Source organism: Anoplophora glabripennis, unplaced genomic scaffold, assembly GCF_000390285.2.
Source record: "Anoplophora glabripennis isolate ALB-LARVAE unplaced genomic scaffold, Agla_2.0 scaffold205, whole genome shotgun sequence".
Taxonomy (NCBI): Eukaryota; Metazoa; Arthropoda; class Insecta; order Coleoptera; family Cerambycidae; genus Anoplophora; species Anoplophora glabripennis.
The window spans coordinates 758,208-774,199 of NW_019416308.1; the positions used below are offsets into that span (position 1 = coordinate 758,208).

At 32.1% G+C, this 15,992-nt stretch overlaps 1 protein-coding gene across 1 annotated transcript in view; it reads left to right on the plus strand.

The window, feature by feature from the left end:
- Positions 1-10,098: 10,098 nt before the first annotated feature.
- Positions 10,099-15,992, plus strand: part of LOC108906073 (5-hydroxytryptamine receptor 1-like) — a 33,272-nt gene continuing 27,378 nt past the window's right edge. Inside the window, exon 1 of the mRNA XM_023454013.1 lies at positions 10,099-11,182. Coding sequence (XP_023309781.1) covers positions 10,340-11,182 — 843 coding nt within the window. The 5' untranslated portion in view covers positions 10,099-10,339. The remainder of the gene's footprint in view (positions 11,183-15,992) is intronic.

Here is a 15,992-nt window from a genome sequence, read left to right on the forward strand (position 1 = left end):
TAGATATTGGAGGTGCAACTCGATGTTATGGATAGTGTTAGAAGAAACTTCGAACGTTGGCGAATGTAAACACATTCCTTATGTGGCATTATTTATCATGATGCATGAATTTGTTTGCTGTCTGAAGAATCATTACAGTGACATTATTCGCGTAGGTTACGCGGACAGCAGAGATGTCAATTATTCGTCGTTTGCTAGATGTCGACAAAGGAAATGAAATGAAAAGGTATGCAGACCATCATCGTATCAGTTTTGATCTATGGATAGACATAATCCTTGAAATACATGGATGTAGCAACCCAAGACCGGGGCTCCTATAAATATAGACTACCTGACATTTCACTTTACACTAATTACATATATAGTCTACAGCAACATTAAACAATAGTGTCCAAAGGTGGATACATCTGGAATCTTTGATAATATAACTTATGACTCTATCCAGAGTGCGGTTGAGGTTAGGTGGACAGGGCCATGTTCTACCACGATTGGTGTAGTATTAGGCTGAAGATACTCGCGGCAGCCTAAGCATAATAGGGAATTGGTATAGGACACTTACTATGGGTCAAAGTCAATCTGGTCCTTTTCACAAAAAAAAAAAAAGAAAAAAGAAAACAGTCGTATTCAAGGAGCTAATTATCTTGAATAAAACTGTTCAGATTATAAATTGTAAAATTGCTGGACTTACTCTGCATGAAATATTAATCTGGGTACACCATATCGATAGGCAAGAACTTACAGATGGATTATGTGCAAGGCTTCTTAGAAATATATGTTGGCTTGATCTTAAACTGTTTTGTAGTAGCAGTTAAGTCTCTTTAATTTATGCAACTGCTGAGTGGTGGCCTGCTATTGGATAGGTTACAATAAAACAGGAATATAGACATATTAAAGGTGGTCACTTTTAAAACTACACATTGTGATTGCAGGAGGGATAAAACGGCATTCCTACCGGTTTAAATAGTAGAGGTGGTAGGTAACTAGAGATCGTGATGGATGTTAAACGATTTGCCTTAAGAAATTAGTAGAAGAGCAAAATATGCAGAGCATATCTTGTTCACGAACCCTGATGCTGAGTTCTCGAAAGGGCTTTGGTTTCAGGTAGATCCGATAGAGACTAGAGCTTAAGGGCAGGTTTCTGCCGTATTTAACCTAATGTGAATATGTTTAATAAGATGACTTTCCAAAACCAGTATTTGAGTTACCATAGTATTATTTAACGGGATCTAGTGACAATTACATCAAAGAGCGATCGATGGAAGAATGGGCAAGTGGATCTGACTTGTGATAGATCCATAGATTGACACAAATCGGAAAGTTAGTATGCTAAACAAAAGCAATATTAGGATTGTCACAGGATATTTAACATATAATGGACTCGATTGAATTGAGGTGTTACATATTTTCTGTGTCAATGCTAACTGGGGTATCATTTTTGTCACCTCAGGACATTAAAGAGACTTCACCTACTGGTTACTTTCGCATGTAACATGTACCAAGCTTTAAACCCTTTCTAGCAGCATGCACAATGAGTCACAAGACCTGTGTGTTGCGGGTACTGCGCCGCGTTTCTCGGCGGTAATAACAACAGCAAATATGTTGCAATATTATACTCCTGTTTGAAACTCTTATAATTTTCTATATATTCTATCAAAACAATAGTACTTATTATATATTGCTCGAATAATTTAATGAACTATTAAATTATCGCTCTTCCATTTTGTGACGATGACACTTAAACAATTACATTAAGACATATTTTTATTTGTTTCAAATAAATACAACATTCACCAATTATGAGAAGTACTGTGTTAATGATTTTCTAAAGTAACAGCAGCAGTAAAACGGAACGCTAAAATGGAATCGATTAAGAATTCCAACTGACTTTGAACCTTAAAACCGTTGTATGTAAATGCTACACTCCTACACCGTTGTCATTTCATTTTCCCTTGGAATCAAGTGCTCGTGAAGGAATATTAAATTTAGAAATGTCGCGTACAAAAATGGGCAGCGTTGGCATAATCCTGCGATATTTATAAACTGGGATAATGTGATTACTATCGACCCATATCCTACAGAACATTAAACTTAACAACTTGGAGCCATCTACTAATGATCGCAATAATTACTCCATAAATATGATAATGTCTAGCCTTTTTCCATTTTGAAGTCTTAGAGATACTTGATCACATTTTGATAACTACATATTTTGAATTGGACTTGCGAAAACTTAATAGCCATTAAATGGAATATCTGACTGTAATTAGCTGAATAGCGACAACTTAGAATTAACATTTATCCGAAAAATTGCTTCTTTATTTATAAGATAAATCTGGTCTTTCTATAATTCAGGGATTTATGAACTAAACAAATAACTCCATTGTGTCACACTTGATGGCAATAGTATCAGTAATATCAGCTAGTGCACAGCAACATTACGAGGGTGTATGTTTATTGTAAGAGGTTTAAGACATAATTCTTTTTTTCTAAAATTAACTGGCTAATCTGGAATGCAATTGACTCTATCTCAGATGCATGTGGAAAAGGAGTAATATTATACAACCGACAGATATCACTTAGTTTTTTGAGTTTATTTTATGAGTTATTTTTGTTTCAGTGTTCTGAAAATGTTTAATATGTCTATTTGTAATAATAAGTTATGTCACATTTTAAGTTTTTGTTTTTTCTATGCCGGGCAAAACAGAATATACTTGTGTGCTCGCAAAGCCTCAATATATTTGGAATAGAACTATTTTATAGCATCATAAAGTGACGAAGTGCCATAAATTAGTAACGTAACACTGCCTTTTAAGTGCATTTAAGAACCTGTAATTGAAAATGCCATATGGTTTAAGTTAACTGCTTTTCAAGTAATATTGAAAAAGTATATACGTGAGGAATACTAGGTTGTCTGGTTTAAAAGTATCTGAAATATGTAGTTTAACACACACTCTCTCTCTCTCTCTCTCTCTCTCTGTATATAATATATATACTACTGTGTCCAAAAAATAAGATAAATTACTTATTTAAAATTCGCGAGTATTATGAAAGTATACAATTATTTTTTGTAGGTTGGTAGTACTGTCCTTGATATCGATGCAGAGTTTCAAGTCAATATATTCAATTGCTGCAGAGCTACTCGTGTTTTTGTAAACATACAAAAGTGAGTTTATCGATTTTCACTATGTTTTACAACTGGCACAAAAAAGGCAGAGAAAGCATTAAGGACGAACAACGTCCCGAACGATCATCAACGTCAACTGATGAACAACACGTTAATCGAATCAAAGATCTCGTGCTCGAAGACCGCCGATTAACAATATGAGACCTTGTTGATACTGTTAGTATTTCAAAAGGTTCGGTAAACCATTTTAAAAGATTTGTTCAACAGAACCGTTCAACTTAATTTAGCACCAAGTGACTTCTGGCTATTCTCTAAAATCAAAAGATCTCTTCAATTCAATTCGATTAAAGAAATAAAAACCGAATCGACGAAAACATTGAAGGCCATACCGGAAAAGGACTTTTCAGACTATTTCGAGAGTTGGAAAAAACGTTGGCATAAGTTCATTGCATCGGATGGGGATTACTTTGAAGACGACGAAATTGATCTGGAAGTGTAAATAATCAATTTCAAAATATCATCACGATAGTCTTATTCTTCTGGTTCAATTTCTACTTATTCGAGAAACATGCATGATTATTTTTATAAATTATATCCATCCTTTCATTTCTGGGTAGATATGATTTAAATACAAATTCCACTATTTTTGTAAAAGCTTTAAAAAAATAGAAAGTTAGATGTAAAATCAAGAACAACCTATCAAATGTCAGATATAAACACAAAATATTAGTTTTACTGATGGATTGTGGTGTCTATAAAATATAAAAATAAAGGAGCTTTTATTTTCTCTAATAAAATCACTAGCGCAACCTTTATTTCTTTTTTAGTTGATTAAATCACGTCAGCGTAGCAGGAAGAGATTAATCTTAAGTAAAAAATGTACAAAGATGGGACTGATTTTCCGTTTTGAAAGTCTAAAAAATGTTTTAAGAAGACCATTGCTACGAATGATTTTTGGCAAGAATAATTCACGAACAGTCGTACTTACTTCAATATTTCAAAATTCATTTCATTTACCTCAGTAATTGATTTCTTTATTACCAATATAACTATATGTGGTTTTACCAACGATAAAACTTCATTCAACAGAAAACTTCAATTTTTAAATGAGTCGTCGCTGTAATGTCTTATTCACAATATTTTGTCATTTTATATTATTAATTCTCGTCCTTTTGTATCAATTTAAATGTATTAAGCTAAACTCAGATTAAATATAAATATTTAAATAAATATAATTTCCACGATTTTTAGGAAAAAATGTAAAATATATCGTAATTTTTAGTATGTATTTATTTGAGAAAAATCTTTATATAAACCTAAATCATTAAATATTTTTAAAATCAATAATAGTTTTAAGAAATGATTTTATTCATTACTTCATTAATTGCTATTAACCATTTTTTGCAATTAACAAATTTTAAATTGGGTATCTTGAAATCATTATATTTCTAGGCGCATATTTTTATGAAATTTGTTATTTATAATTTATATGTAAACAATATTCCTCAAAGCTTTGTCAAATCTTTTGCATTTGCACTTTGCGCAGTTAAAGAAAAATAAAATCTTATGTTTGCACAGTTAAAGAAAAATAAAATCTTAATTTTGCAATTTAATCAACGTTCCGACAATATTTATTGGCTTACCCAAGATTTATGATATGGTAAACGAAAAAACCTACTACCTATTAGCCCTGAAGTAGGCACTAAATATTGTGGAAAAATTATTTTATTTAATCCACAATAATGTCCATAACTCAATATTATTTTATAAAATATCAAACTTAAGCTTTATGGTCCAAGTCTAATTATGTAATCCAAGAACTAATTTTGATAGAAAACAGTATAGAGTTAGGTATGCAATAGAATATATCGGATAAACGGCTTTCAGTGCTTTGCTGGCACATATTCACTCTTTTGTCGAAATATTCCAAGACCGATTTGCATAAATGCTGTTAAATTTCGTTGATCCAGCGCTCAATTTCCTACTTCAAGGTGTGGGTTGTAGTGGGCTTGTTGGCATAAACTTTATACTATAAAAAACCTCAAAGAAAAAATTCCCACGGCGATAAATCGCATGATCTGGGCAGCCAATTCTGATTACCAAAACAGGAAATTACACGACCAGGAAATGACTCAAGCGCTAATTGAATTGTTTCTCGGATTGTATAGCATGTGGCACCGTCTTGTTGAAACCACATGTCGATGTTGATATCTCGCAATTTAGGTACAAAAATGGTACGATGATGCCTCCAATCCAGAATCAGTACCAAACAATAACATGTTGTGGTGCATTTATTTCTCAACAATTACTCGTAGATTTTCTGAACCTCAAATGCGACAATTTTGTCAATTAACAAAGCTATCAAGATGAAAATGAACTTCATCGCTGAAGACGACACTTGTAGTTGTTCCGTAATCCATTCAACGAACTCTCTTCGCTCTGTGTGGTCAGTGTACGCTTGAACTTTGAAAGCAAGAAACTGCAAATCTTTCGTGAGAATACTCTTGACCACGGTTGCATATTGATGTTCCCGAACTGTCAGCAAGACTCTCACGAACTGCTTCGATGTTTTGTGTCGAACTACTTTCTGAAGGACGGCCAGAGTGTTTAAGAGCACTAATGGATCCAGTCTCCTTGAATTTTTCAATTACTCTCTTCACAGTTGATGAAGTTAAGTATCCGATGATATTTTGTACGAAAATTGCGAAAACCTTCATTATTTTAAAATACTGCTCAATAATGAAATCGCGTTGTTCTTTTGGGTAGCGCTCCATTTTTAATAACCCTGAACTATCAGCTGTCACGCTGACCTTTTTTTTTAATTTTAAAAATTTAAAACTGCATAAAAGCCCTATTTTACAGATGAAACTAAACAACACATTCAATGAAGTTAATATCCGGTATTTTCTTTGTTGTTTATTTGCTGTTTTGGATTATATCTTATCGACGTTCAGTTGGTCTATGCTCTATGGTCTATTTAGATAAAGAGACCACGTCCTACAAGTTATTAAACTAATTAGTTAGTTGTACAATAATCATACGTATCTCAGACTATTGAATATGGGATTGAAGTCTACCTACGTGCTAGCCAACCATAGCATCAATCACAATATCCACTTTCCAGATGTGGTGCTTTAATTTCGTGAAGCTGCATATTTACCAACAATGAATAGTTAAATTTAAATTTTATATAATATTATTAAACATTAGTTATGATAAAAATATACCTATTAATTTTGTGTGAATATGTTTGTGTATATGCGTGTGAACTTATTTTGTTAATAAATAAATGAAATTAAAATCAAAACATTGTTTAATATTTGGCTAAATTGCATGAATGTTTCAGTTCGTTTAGCAAATCATTAGTACTCCAGTACCATATTTTCGCAGGCGGGAATATTTGCAAAATGAATTCAAATTATTTAGTTATTTTTGAACAAAAAAAAAACACAATCATTAAATCACTTGAATGAGTTTAAAAAGTTCATAGAAATCAGGTGGATGGATACAAATCAATTCATATACTTGAAATGACTACGGCGTGTGTATTCATTATAAAGAATGGAGAGATATTTAATACAAACTAATATAAAATAATATGTTTTATAAAAGCGAAAAAGGATAAGTGTTTCAATTTTAGGCTCATAAGAAGAATTTATTTACAAATTATAATGAGCAGTGATAATAATTGACTTCTTCATTCCGTAGGTATTTCCAACGCCTCTTAGATGTTTCAAACGAAACTGAAACTAAATTGCTTTTAAACATTAAACCTGTATAAAGAAATATTCTGAAATCATAAAATTTATAATAATGAGATTTTAATGTTAAAATGTAGAAACTTAATAAAACTAAAATATTCTGCATTAAGGTTATATAATATCATCACAGCGGATCTATCATAAAAACAAATGCAGACGAGTCTAGTTTTTGGTACACATAAATTATGTTACTTGATATTCAACACCATATGCAACATTATGTTAATAAGTAGTCCAGTTTGTTTAGCCCTAACAATTTTATAGAACAGTAAATACATGAGTGATGATAATTTACTACCTATATTAAAACTTAGTATTCGTGGCAAATAATAAAAGAATATATTGCTTCTAATTATTTATTTGTGATATTTTTTGGTATTTATGTACATACTTTATTTAATTATGTTTTCCTAGAGAAATTTGTCTGCACACTAAGTAATTACTTGCAGTTTTTAGAATTTTTAAGAATATAATACATATACAGTAAAAACTGTGATATTTCTTTCCTTAACTACAAAAGGAAACTAAAATTAGAGGTACATGTTAATTAATTAAATTTAGTATATCTTGAAACATTGATACTTTTTGGATAAGCGTGGAAATTTTTACGTCGCGCTGTTTGCTTCATAAATTCCTTCCTCTACTAATTTTAATCTTTGAAGGTGTACTTTCCTAATTACACTTATTTGCCAGTTTTATTCATTGTTTGCATAAATATTGGCATAATAATTACTATTACTTTTTTATGATGTACGATAGAAACCTTTAAGGAAGCCGACAACCTACGAGTTGTGTATACAGGGTCGGAAAGTCCCCATGGTTCATCGGCCGTTACGCGAGAGCGATAAAGAAAGTCATAGAAATCCGTGCGATAGAGAAAGATGGCTATAATGAAGGGGTCTAATAGTCACCGCCCATTTCGACCTTCCACAAATAAGATCCACTTCTTATTGTAAATGATAAGTTTAGCCCAAACTTTAATGGCATAGGTTCCCTACGAACATACAGGGTGTATGATAAATAACAAGTAAACTTTTTGCGGCACACAAAACAGTGGCGTTGTGTAGTGTTTTGAAAGCTCTCAAAAATATTAAGTATTGAATTTATTGTTACACATTTAGCAATCAATAGAAAATGTTAAATAGCAATGTAGGTACTGAAGTATCTTCTTAATTGATTTCCCAATTATCTAAAGATCAGTAAATTTAACGAATACTTTACAAAAATATTTCATTGCCACAAATTGATTGTACATTTTAAAAGCATTTCAAATTACATATTTAAAAAACCAGTGGCGTATGATTTTTTCAAAAAAGGTCCCCTACTTCCCCAATAACTATGACGCTGGAGTATATTTTGGAATAAGATATCCGTGAAAAAATAGTTCCTACTAAAAAAAATGTCCCCCAAATTTTATCACTCAATCTTTTTTGCCAGTGAAGTTACAGGAAAAATAATACAAACATTTGAAACTTTATACACCCTGTATCTCCGTAGGGAAGCGTTCTATCAAAAATTTTTATTGGGCAAAACTTGATTATTTTCATCGATAGAATGCGCCGTTAAAGTTTGGCTAAACTTATCATTTACACCCTGTGTAATTGAGTCACAAGGTATAAATAATAGGTACTTTACGATGTATCCCTATACTAAAAAACATCTAATAATCGTTTTCGAAATATTCAAGTTTCAATACTGATGTTTATTTATGCATAGTATGAATTTATTTTGTTATTACCTAGAACGTGTTAATTTTCGACTATTTTGTATGACGTTCCCTAGCAACATTTTTAATGTTAGGTTTGCTGTAACTCATGTGTAAAGGATGAATCGTAATTAGTTATAAAAAATTTAACCAAAGCTTCTCCCAAAACAAAGCAATTAACCAAGTATGCCTCAGTACTAACACGCTTCTTTAAAAAGTTACTGGTTTTCAATTATGTGTATCATAATTAATAGCGTAAATTGAAACAGCATATCCTGCTCAAAGGCACCCCGAGAGCCGTTTACACACAATCAAGTCAGTGATGGCTGGTAACTACAAATTCTAAATTATCTTGCAAACTATTCGTTTGCGGACCCATGTTTACTAAGACTTTGTTGCTTCTAGTATTGTGTAAGTACAGCTGTTTGAATTTTCGCTTTTAATTATGATACAGTCTGTACATACGCATTCTCAATTTTATATATTTTTGTTTTCCTATTACAATATTTTTTTTTTGGTATACTTTTTACATAAGGCTAAAATTATTCGAGGGTCTAGTGACAGTCAAGCCCAAATCTCATTTTCTTATCGATTTCTTAACAGAATTAAATGTTTTATTTTTCTACGACCTAGACCTACCCTTCAAAAATCAATGCCTACTGAGATATAGTCCTCTGAATATAGGCCCAAAGCTAAATTCACAGAATTGTATCGAAGAAGGTGTTTCTTTTGAATGAGGGTCAGTTATTTTAAATGGTAAAAATATTTAATTTGGTTTAAAATTTAAAAAAGTTTAATTAATTAAGCCACTACACTGTTTGTATCTGTTAACTGCCGTAGAAAATTAATATTCGTTCCTATTTTTTGTATATTTGATAAGCAACATGTACGTAGACCTGTTTATGTTAAATAATGTCTCAAAAATGTCTGCGTTTTCTGGAAATATCTACAACAAAAAAAATATAACAAAAAATGAAAGACTGTTTAGGGTATTCCTATCATCCTCCATGTTTTAGGTAAGAAATAAGTTTTGTTTAACTACTCCAAACACTCCCTTGTATAAGTACTGACGGAGTTGTCATAAAAAAATGAATCAGAAAACTTATTTCGAAAATCTGTAACATTTTAAGCAAGCAATTTGATAATATTTGGTTAACTACTTTGTTCTGATATCTGAGGAAGCTTTGATTAACTTTTTTACATCTATATTATAATTCTCCCTGCTTTAAAAAGATTTCTCTAGAACCGTATTAACCTAATTAGCTTTTGTATGACATTATCTCATAGATCTTTATTTACTTTGATAATGATATAGATTAAGCTTCAGTTTTATAAATGTTCTAAAGAAATTCCTTATCCCAAAGTTCTAAAATAAAACTACACCATCCTTCTGATTTAGTATGAAACTTTATTAACAAATTGAATTTTCTTTTCAGAGATCCACTTTGGAAAGTGATTGGTTTGAGAAACTTGTATAACCACCGAAGACTGGTAAAGAAAGTGCTTTCTACTCGCTGGGTGTTAAGTTTATAAAATAAGTTAGAAAATCTTATGATCTCGAGCTGGTCTCAGCAAATATTAACTTTAGAACTAAGATGAATGTAAATCCTAGACGGACGAGGGTCTTTTTAATGGAACAAACTTTACGTATTCATTTACAGCCAGAGTGAAGTCAACTTTACACAATAATTGGCATGAGGATTAAGAAGGGACATCCCCGATAAGAACTGTGCTTGTTTAAATTCTCGTATGGCGGCCAATATTACTCAAGTGTTCACAAATGATTCCAATAATGAAACGCACGTTAACAAATCTGGATACAATCAAGCCGAAAGTATTATTATAACTATAATTTTGATAGCAATTATTATCGGAACAATAGTGGGTAACATCCTAGTGTGTGTTGCTGTTTGTCTAGTCAGAAAGCTGCGTAGACCGTGTAACTATTTACTCGTGAGTCTAGCCGTGAGTGACCTCTGCGTCGCTATTCTTGTAATGCCCATGGCTACGTTCTACGAAATAAAAGGTAGATGGATATTTGGAGAAATCGTATGCAACTTATGGGTGAGCTTCGACGTCCTCAGCTGTACGGCCTCGATTTTAAATTTGTGTATGATCAGCGTGGACCGATACTACGCAATAACGAAGCCTTTAGAATATGGAGTGAAGCGGACTCCCAAACGAATGATCCTCTGGGTGATACTAGTGTGGTGCTTCGCGGCCTGTATTTCTTTGCCACCTTTACTTATAATCGGAAACGAACATTCGGAAATCGAGGAAAATGGGGAGCGCAATAACGAAGTGTGTTTAGTTTCGCAAGACTTTGGTTACCAGTTGTACGCGACGATGTGTAGTTTTTATATCCCGCTCACTGTGATGATGGTAGTTTATTATAAAATATTTCGAGCAGCCAGGAGGATAGTGAACGAAGAGAAGAGGGCTCAAAGTCACCTAGAGTCTCATTGTTATCTGGAGATAAGCGTCAAGAATGGCGGAGGACCTCCCGAAAACAAGATTTCTAGTCAGTCCCCTTCCCCCGCTAATCCCTCTAGGGTTAATCACAGATCAAGCTCGGCGAGCACAAATACAATGGTAAGTGTTTTGTTTTAATCCTTTCGCAGCTAACCTCGATATTATGTACCTACTTTAACTAAAATATTATCAGAAAAGTGTATGACTTTAAGAAACTAAGCGTGGGAAAAAATATTAAATACTAACTTCAGTTTATTTCTTATTCTCAAATATTTTTTTTGTTTTTGAACCATACAGAAATTTATCTGTATATGAAATGGAAAGCAATTCTCCGGATAATGTCTAACAGTCTTTAGTTATTTCAATTTTTTAATTATAAGGCTTTAGAATATAACTTTTAACTTATTGATAAAAATTATGAAAAACACTAATTCCTTAGGTCAAAATAAGAAAACAATAGAACAACCTGCCTATACAGGGTGTTTCCACTTAAGAGGGATTCTGCTGTAACTCTATAACTGTAAAATTTATAAAAAAATGGTTTTAATAGAAGTTGCCTGGAATAATGTGAGTCATGTACAGAAAATATTTTTAGCTTTACAGTGTGTTCCATTTCGCTTGGGCGCTACATAACTTTGTTATTTTAAATGGAATACCCTGTATATTATTGCGTTTTTGAATTCCTTGGTTAATATTAGGTAGAGTTCATTAAATGTACATGGTGTTTAAAACTTACCGTTTTCGAGACAATCAGTTGTTTTTGAAAAAAGTCACGATTTCAGCTCTCTAAATGAGAAATGAGAAGAGTTAGAAACCTGCAGTTTTCACAGTTCGCTTTGGAATAAATTACTCTCTTGTCATTTGTGAGTAAAACGTGTATGTTATTCAGACTTGGAAATACTGAGACCTACATTTAATAATCTTTCAAGTTGAAAAACTTTTTTTTCAAATGGAATGACCCATATTAACTGTATAATGTGTGAATGCAAAATTGAATGCCCTTTCGACTGATATAACAGTTTTCCAAAAAAACCAAATTATTTTCTAAAGTACGAAAAAGTAGCTATGTAACAGCGTCAAGAAGGCCTTGCAATTGTACTAGTACAACGTCGATACATAGGATTTTACAAAAGCACATCACAGCACATCCTTATCGCATCCAATTAAACCAAAAGTTACTAAAAGTAGACTTTCAGCGGAGACTGGAGTTTTGTCAGAGGGAACTTGAGACGTTAAATCAAGATGATGATTTTTTTAATGTCATGTTATCCGATGAGGCTACTTTTCATAAAAATGAACGTTAATAGTCACAATTGCCATTATTATAACACAGTAAATTCTCACCGATTCCGAAGAACTTATAGCCAACGTTTGAACGTTGGGGAGCAATTTTGGGAACCCATGTCATTGGACCATTCTTTTTTGACCAGCATCTAACTGGAGCAGTTTTTTTAAAACTTTTTAATAAACACTCTAGAAGATTTGTTAGGCGACATTCCTTTAGCTACACTTCGAAGAATGTAGATGCAACATGACGGTGCTCTACCTTACAATACCGCTGCGGACCAGTGAGTTGGCCTTCAAGGTGTCCAAATATGACAAGTTGCGACTTCTTTTTATGGCGATTTATAAAAAGCAAACTTTACGTTACACTACCAACTACCACGGAAGATATGTGGCAGCGCATTACAGTAGCATTTCAATAAATTACGCCAGACATGCTGACCAATGTCGAACAGTCTTTTAAAAACCGAATTCGTTTGTGTATTATTCAAAATGGAGGATACTTCCAGCAATTCATGTAAATCAGCAGTCTGAGTATTCTTCTTCTTGTGTCCCGAGTTTCTGTATGTTTCGTTTTGCGTTTTGTTTTAATTGTTGTTAGTGGTTTACTTTTGTTTATCAAACCTGTTTTTAATTATGCCAGTACACTGGCAGTCCTAGGCTTGATAAAATGTGAGAGAAAAATGGTTTTGCAAGGCCTTCTTGACGCCGTCACATAGTTACTTTTTCGGACTTTAGAAAAGAACTTGATTTTTCTGGAAAACTGAAGATAAGTATGGACAATCTTATATCAGTTTTTCAACTCGTAAGATTATTAAATGTAGGTCTTAGTATTTCCGAGTCTGAATAACGTACACGTTTTGCTAACAGATGACAAGATAGAGTAATTTATGCCAAAATGAATTGTAAAAACTGCAGGTTTCTAGCTCTTATGGTTTAGACGCTATCTAGCCGCCTTTTTTAGAGAGCTGAAATTGTGATTTTTTTCAAAGACAACTGATTATCTCGAAAACGGTAAGTTTTAAACACCTTGTACATTTAATAAACTCTACCTAATATTAACCAAGGAATTCAAAAATTCAAGAATATACAGGGTGTTCCATTCAAAATAACAAAGTTATGTAGCGCCCACGCGAAATGGAACACCCTGTAATGCTAAAAATATTTACTATACATGGGCCATATGATTACAGGCGACTTTTATTATAACCATTTTTTTTAATAAATTTTACAGTTGCAGAGTTACAGAAGCATTCCTCTTAGGTGTATATACAAAAGTAAAAATATAGCCTTCACAAAATATTTTTTCATGTAACTTTAAAACAGCTTGAAGTAGAGACTTTCTATTAGGTATGCATCTTTATTTATTTGAGTCTAGTACATATTAGTAAAATAAGGTCTAAAATAAGAAAATGACATATGAAATTTTGATATCTGTAGTTGAAAAAGAAAATTCACCCGTAAACGTACTGGAGGAAGTAGCTAAAGGAGTGTAGGCCCCTAGGCCCAAAGAAAAAACACACAGTTCAACAATCACTGATATACGCAAATAATTAAAGATTCATACCAATTAAAAAGTCTAGAATGACTTTTAAAAATATGAAAAATTTTTATTTGTAAGTGTATGTATTTGTATATAGGTGCTGATTCAATTAATCTCTGGCCTTGTGCTGTCCACGTATTTTAGAATCATCCTGTTATTTTGACAATATATGAAACCGTTATTTCTCATCGGATAAAGAGACGGCATTGCATTATTTCCTGACAAAAGATATGTTACTTTGTTCTCATAATGTCACAGAAGTGATACAAATAGCAGGAACTGCAACAAGTCCTTTGCGAGAAACACAATTTATGACATCTGTGATGTTCAAGAGAATATGGGTATGTCGTATTCTCTTTGCATGGCAAGCAGCTATTATTAATATATTTCCCCTTAGGTACAGTTGCATGATGCTGATTTGTTTCTTAAATTTTGAAATTTAAAATTAACTCCACTGGTATAATTAACTTTAGTGAATATGTGACAGTTTTAACTTTAGTTTATTTATGTTTTATTTGATTTACTTTAATGTAAATAATTAAAATATTCGGCACTAAGATGAAAAATGTGAGTAAGCTGTGATTTTAATTTTTTCGTTGGTTGTTGTTTAATACCACGTGAGTAAAAATAAAATTGAAAAATTGAAAATATTAAGGAATTATCTATTTATACGAAATATCTCTAAAACTGTTAAGAACTTGGTACCTAGCTTTACCACAAAGACATGATTAAAACATGAACACATTAATTAAAAAACTCAAACAATTTTTTCTAATGTACAGGGTTATTTTGATTGGCTAAACGGGCTAAACAGTCATAGAAAAAGGAGATTAATATCCGTGCTCTTTTTTCTGAGCTAAATTTGTTGATGCAAAGCCTTGACCAAAAAGATTTGCTTTAGATATAGAGAGGGTTTATGAAATTTGACTGATTTTTCGATTGTTGTAAGAGATAAAAAAAGTTGATAGGGTTTTTATACGAATTTTTCGAAAACCATGCGTACATATTTTTTTAGTTTAATATTTTAATAAAAGCATACATTTTCAGTATACGCTTTTAGTAATAATAGTACATCTTAAAATTATAAATATTGCAACATAATAACTGTTCCACTGTATCTAATACTTAGTAATTTAGTAAGAAATTAGTAATTTCTCAGAAAATATGAAACTGAGAGGACAACCTAGTATACCACAGTATTCTATGGGAAAATTGTAGTCGTGGGGTCGTTTAATTTTTTTATTATTTTTATCATTAGCTACTTTATCCCTTTGCATGACTAACTTTATTATTTTTATAGATTCATTGCTATTTTTGAAATATTAGTTCGACGAAGCTATGTTTGCAACAAATATATGCATTAACAATGGGTAGGTACTATTAATTTTTCGAACATAAGACTAAACTGAAACTGAGATTTAGCAATCTATACTATATCCTGTGCGTGGGACGACGCATTGAGTATGAGAGAAATGGGTAATGGAAGTGAACATGTTTAAATGAACACAAAACTTTCACGCGTATTGCAGTTGTTCTTATAGGCTGTACATAGTCAATCAAATTCGGTGAAATTTGGGGACAAGTTTTATCCCAAACTCAAAAATGAATAAACTTATAACTTTTTTATACATCATTATTTTCTACTAAAAAAAAGTACCTTACAAGTTTTCGATCCGGTGTTTGTGACTCTGAAACAGAAACAGGTAGCAGGTTATGACTTTTTTCCTAAATTCTGGAGTAGGATCAATTCTTTCTTATTTCTCACAATTTTCGAGATAACTCCAAGTTCAATTGAGTTTGATTCACTCTGTACAAGTATCATAAAACTGAAGCATTTGATCTATTAAATTCCATCAATAAAAAGTTATTTTTGTTTTCATTGTTCGTAAGCGCTTTTGAAAGGATCATAGAAAATATATCTATTTTAAAGAACATCGATATTGCAAAATCATCTGCATCATTTAACCCAAATTATCTATCCCGAATATAAAGGACAAAAAACACACTTGTTTTGCGAAACTCTATTTAGCCGTTGCAGCTTCTTAATTCTAACCTCCTGTTACTCTGGATAACTCTTAAATTTTCTTTAATTTTCTTATCATA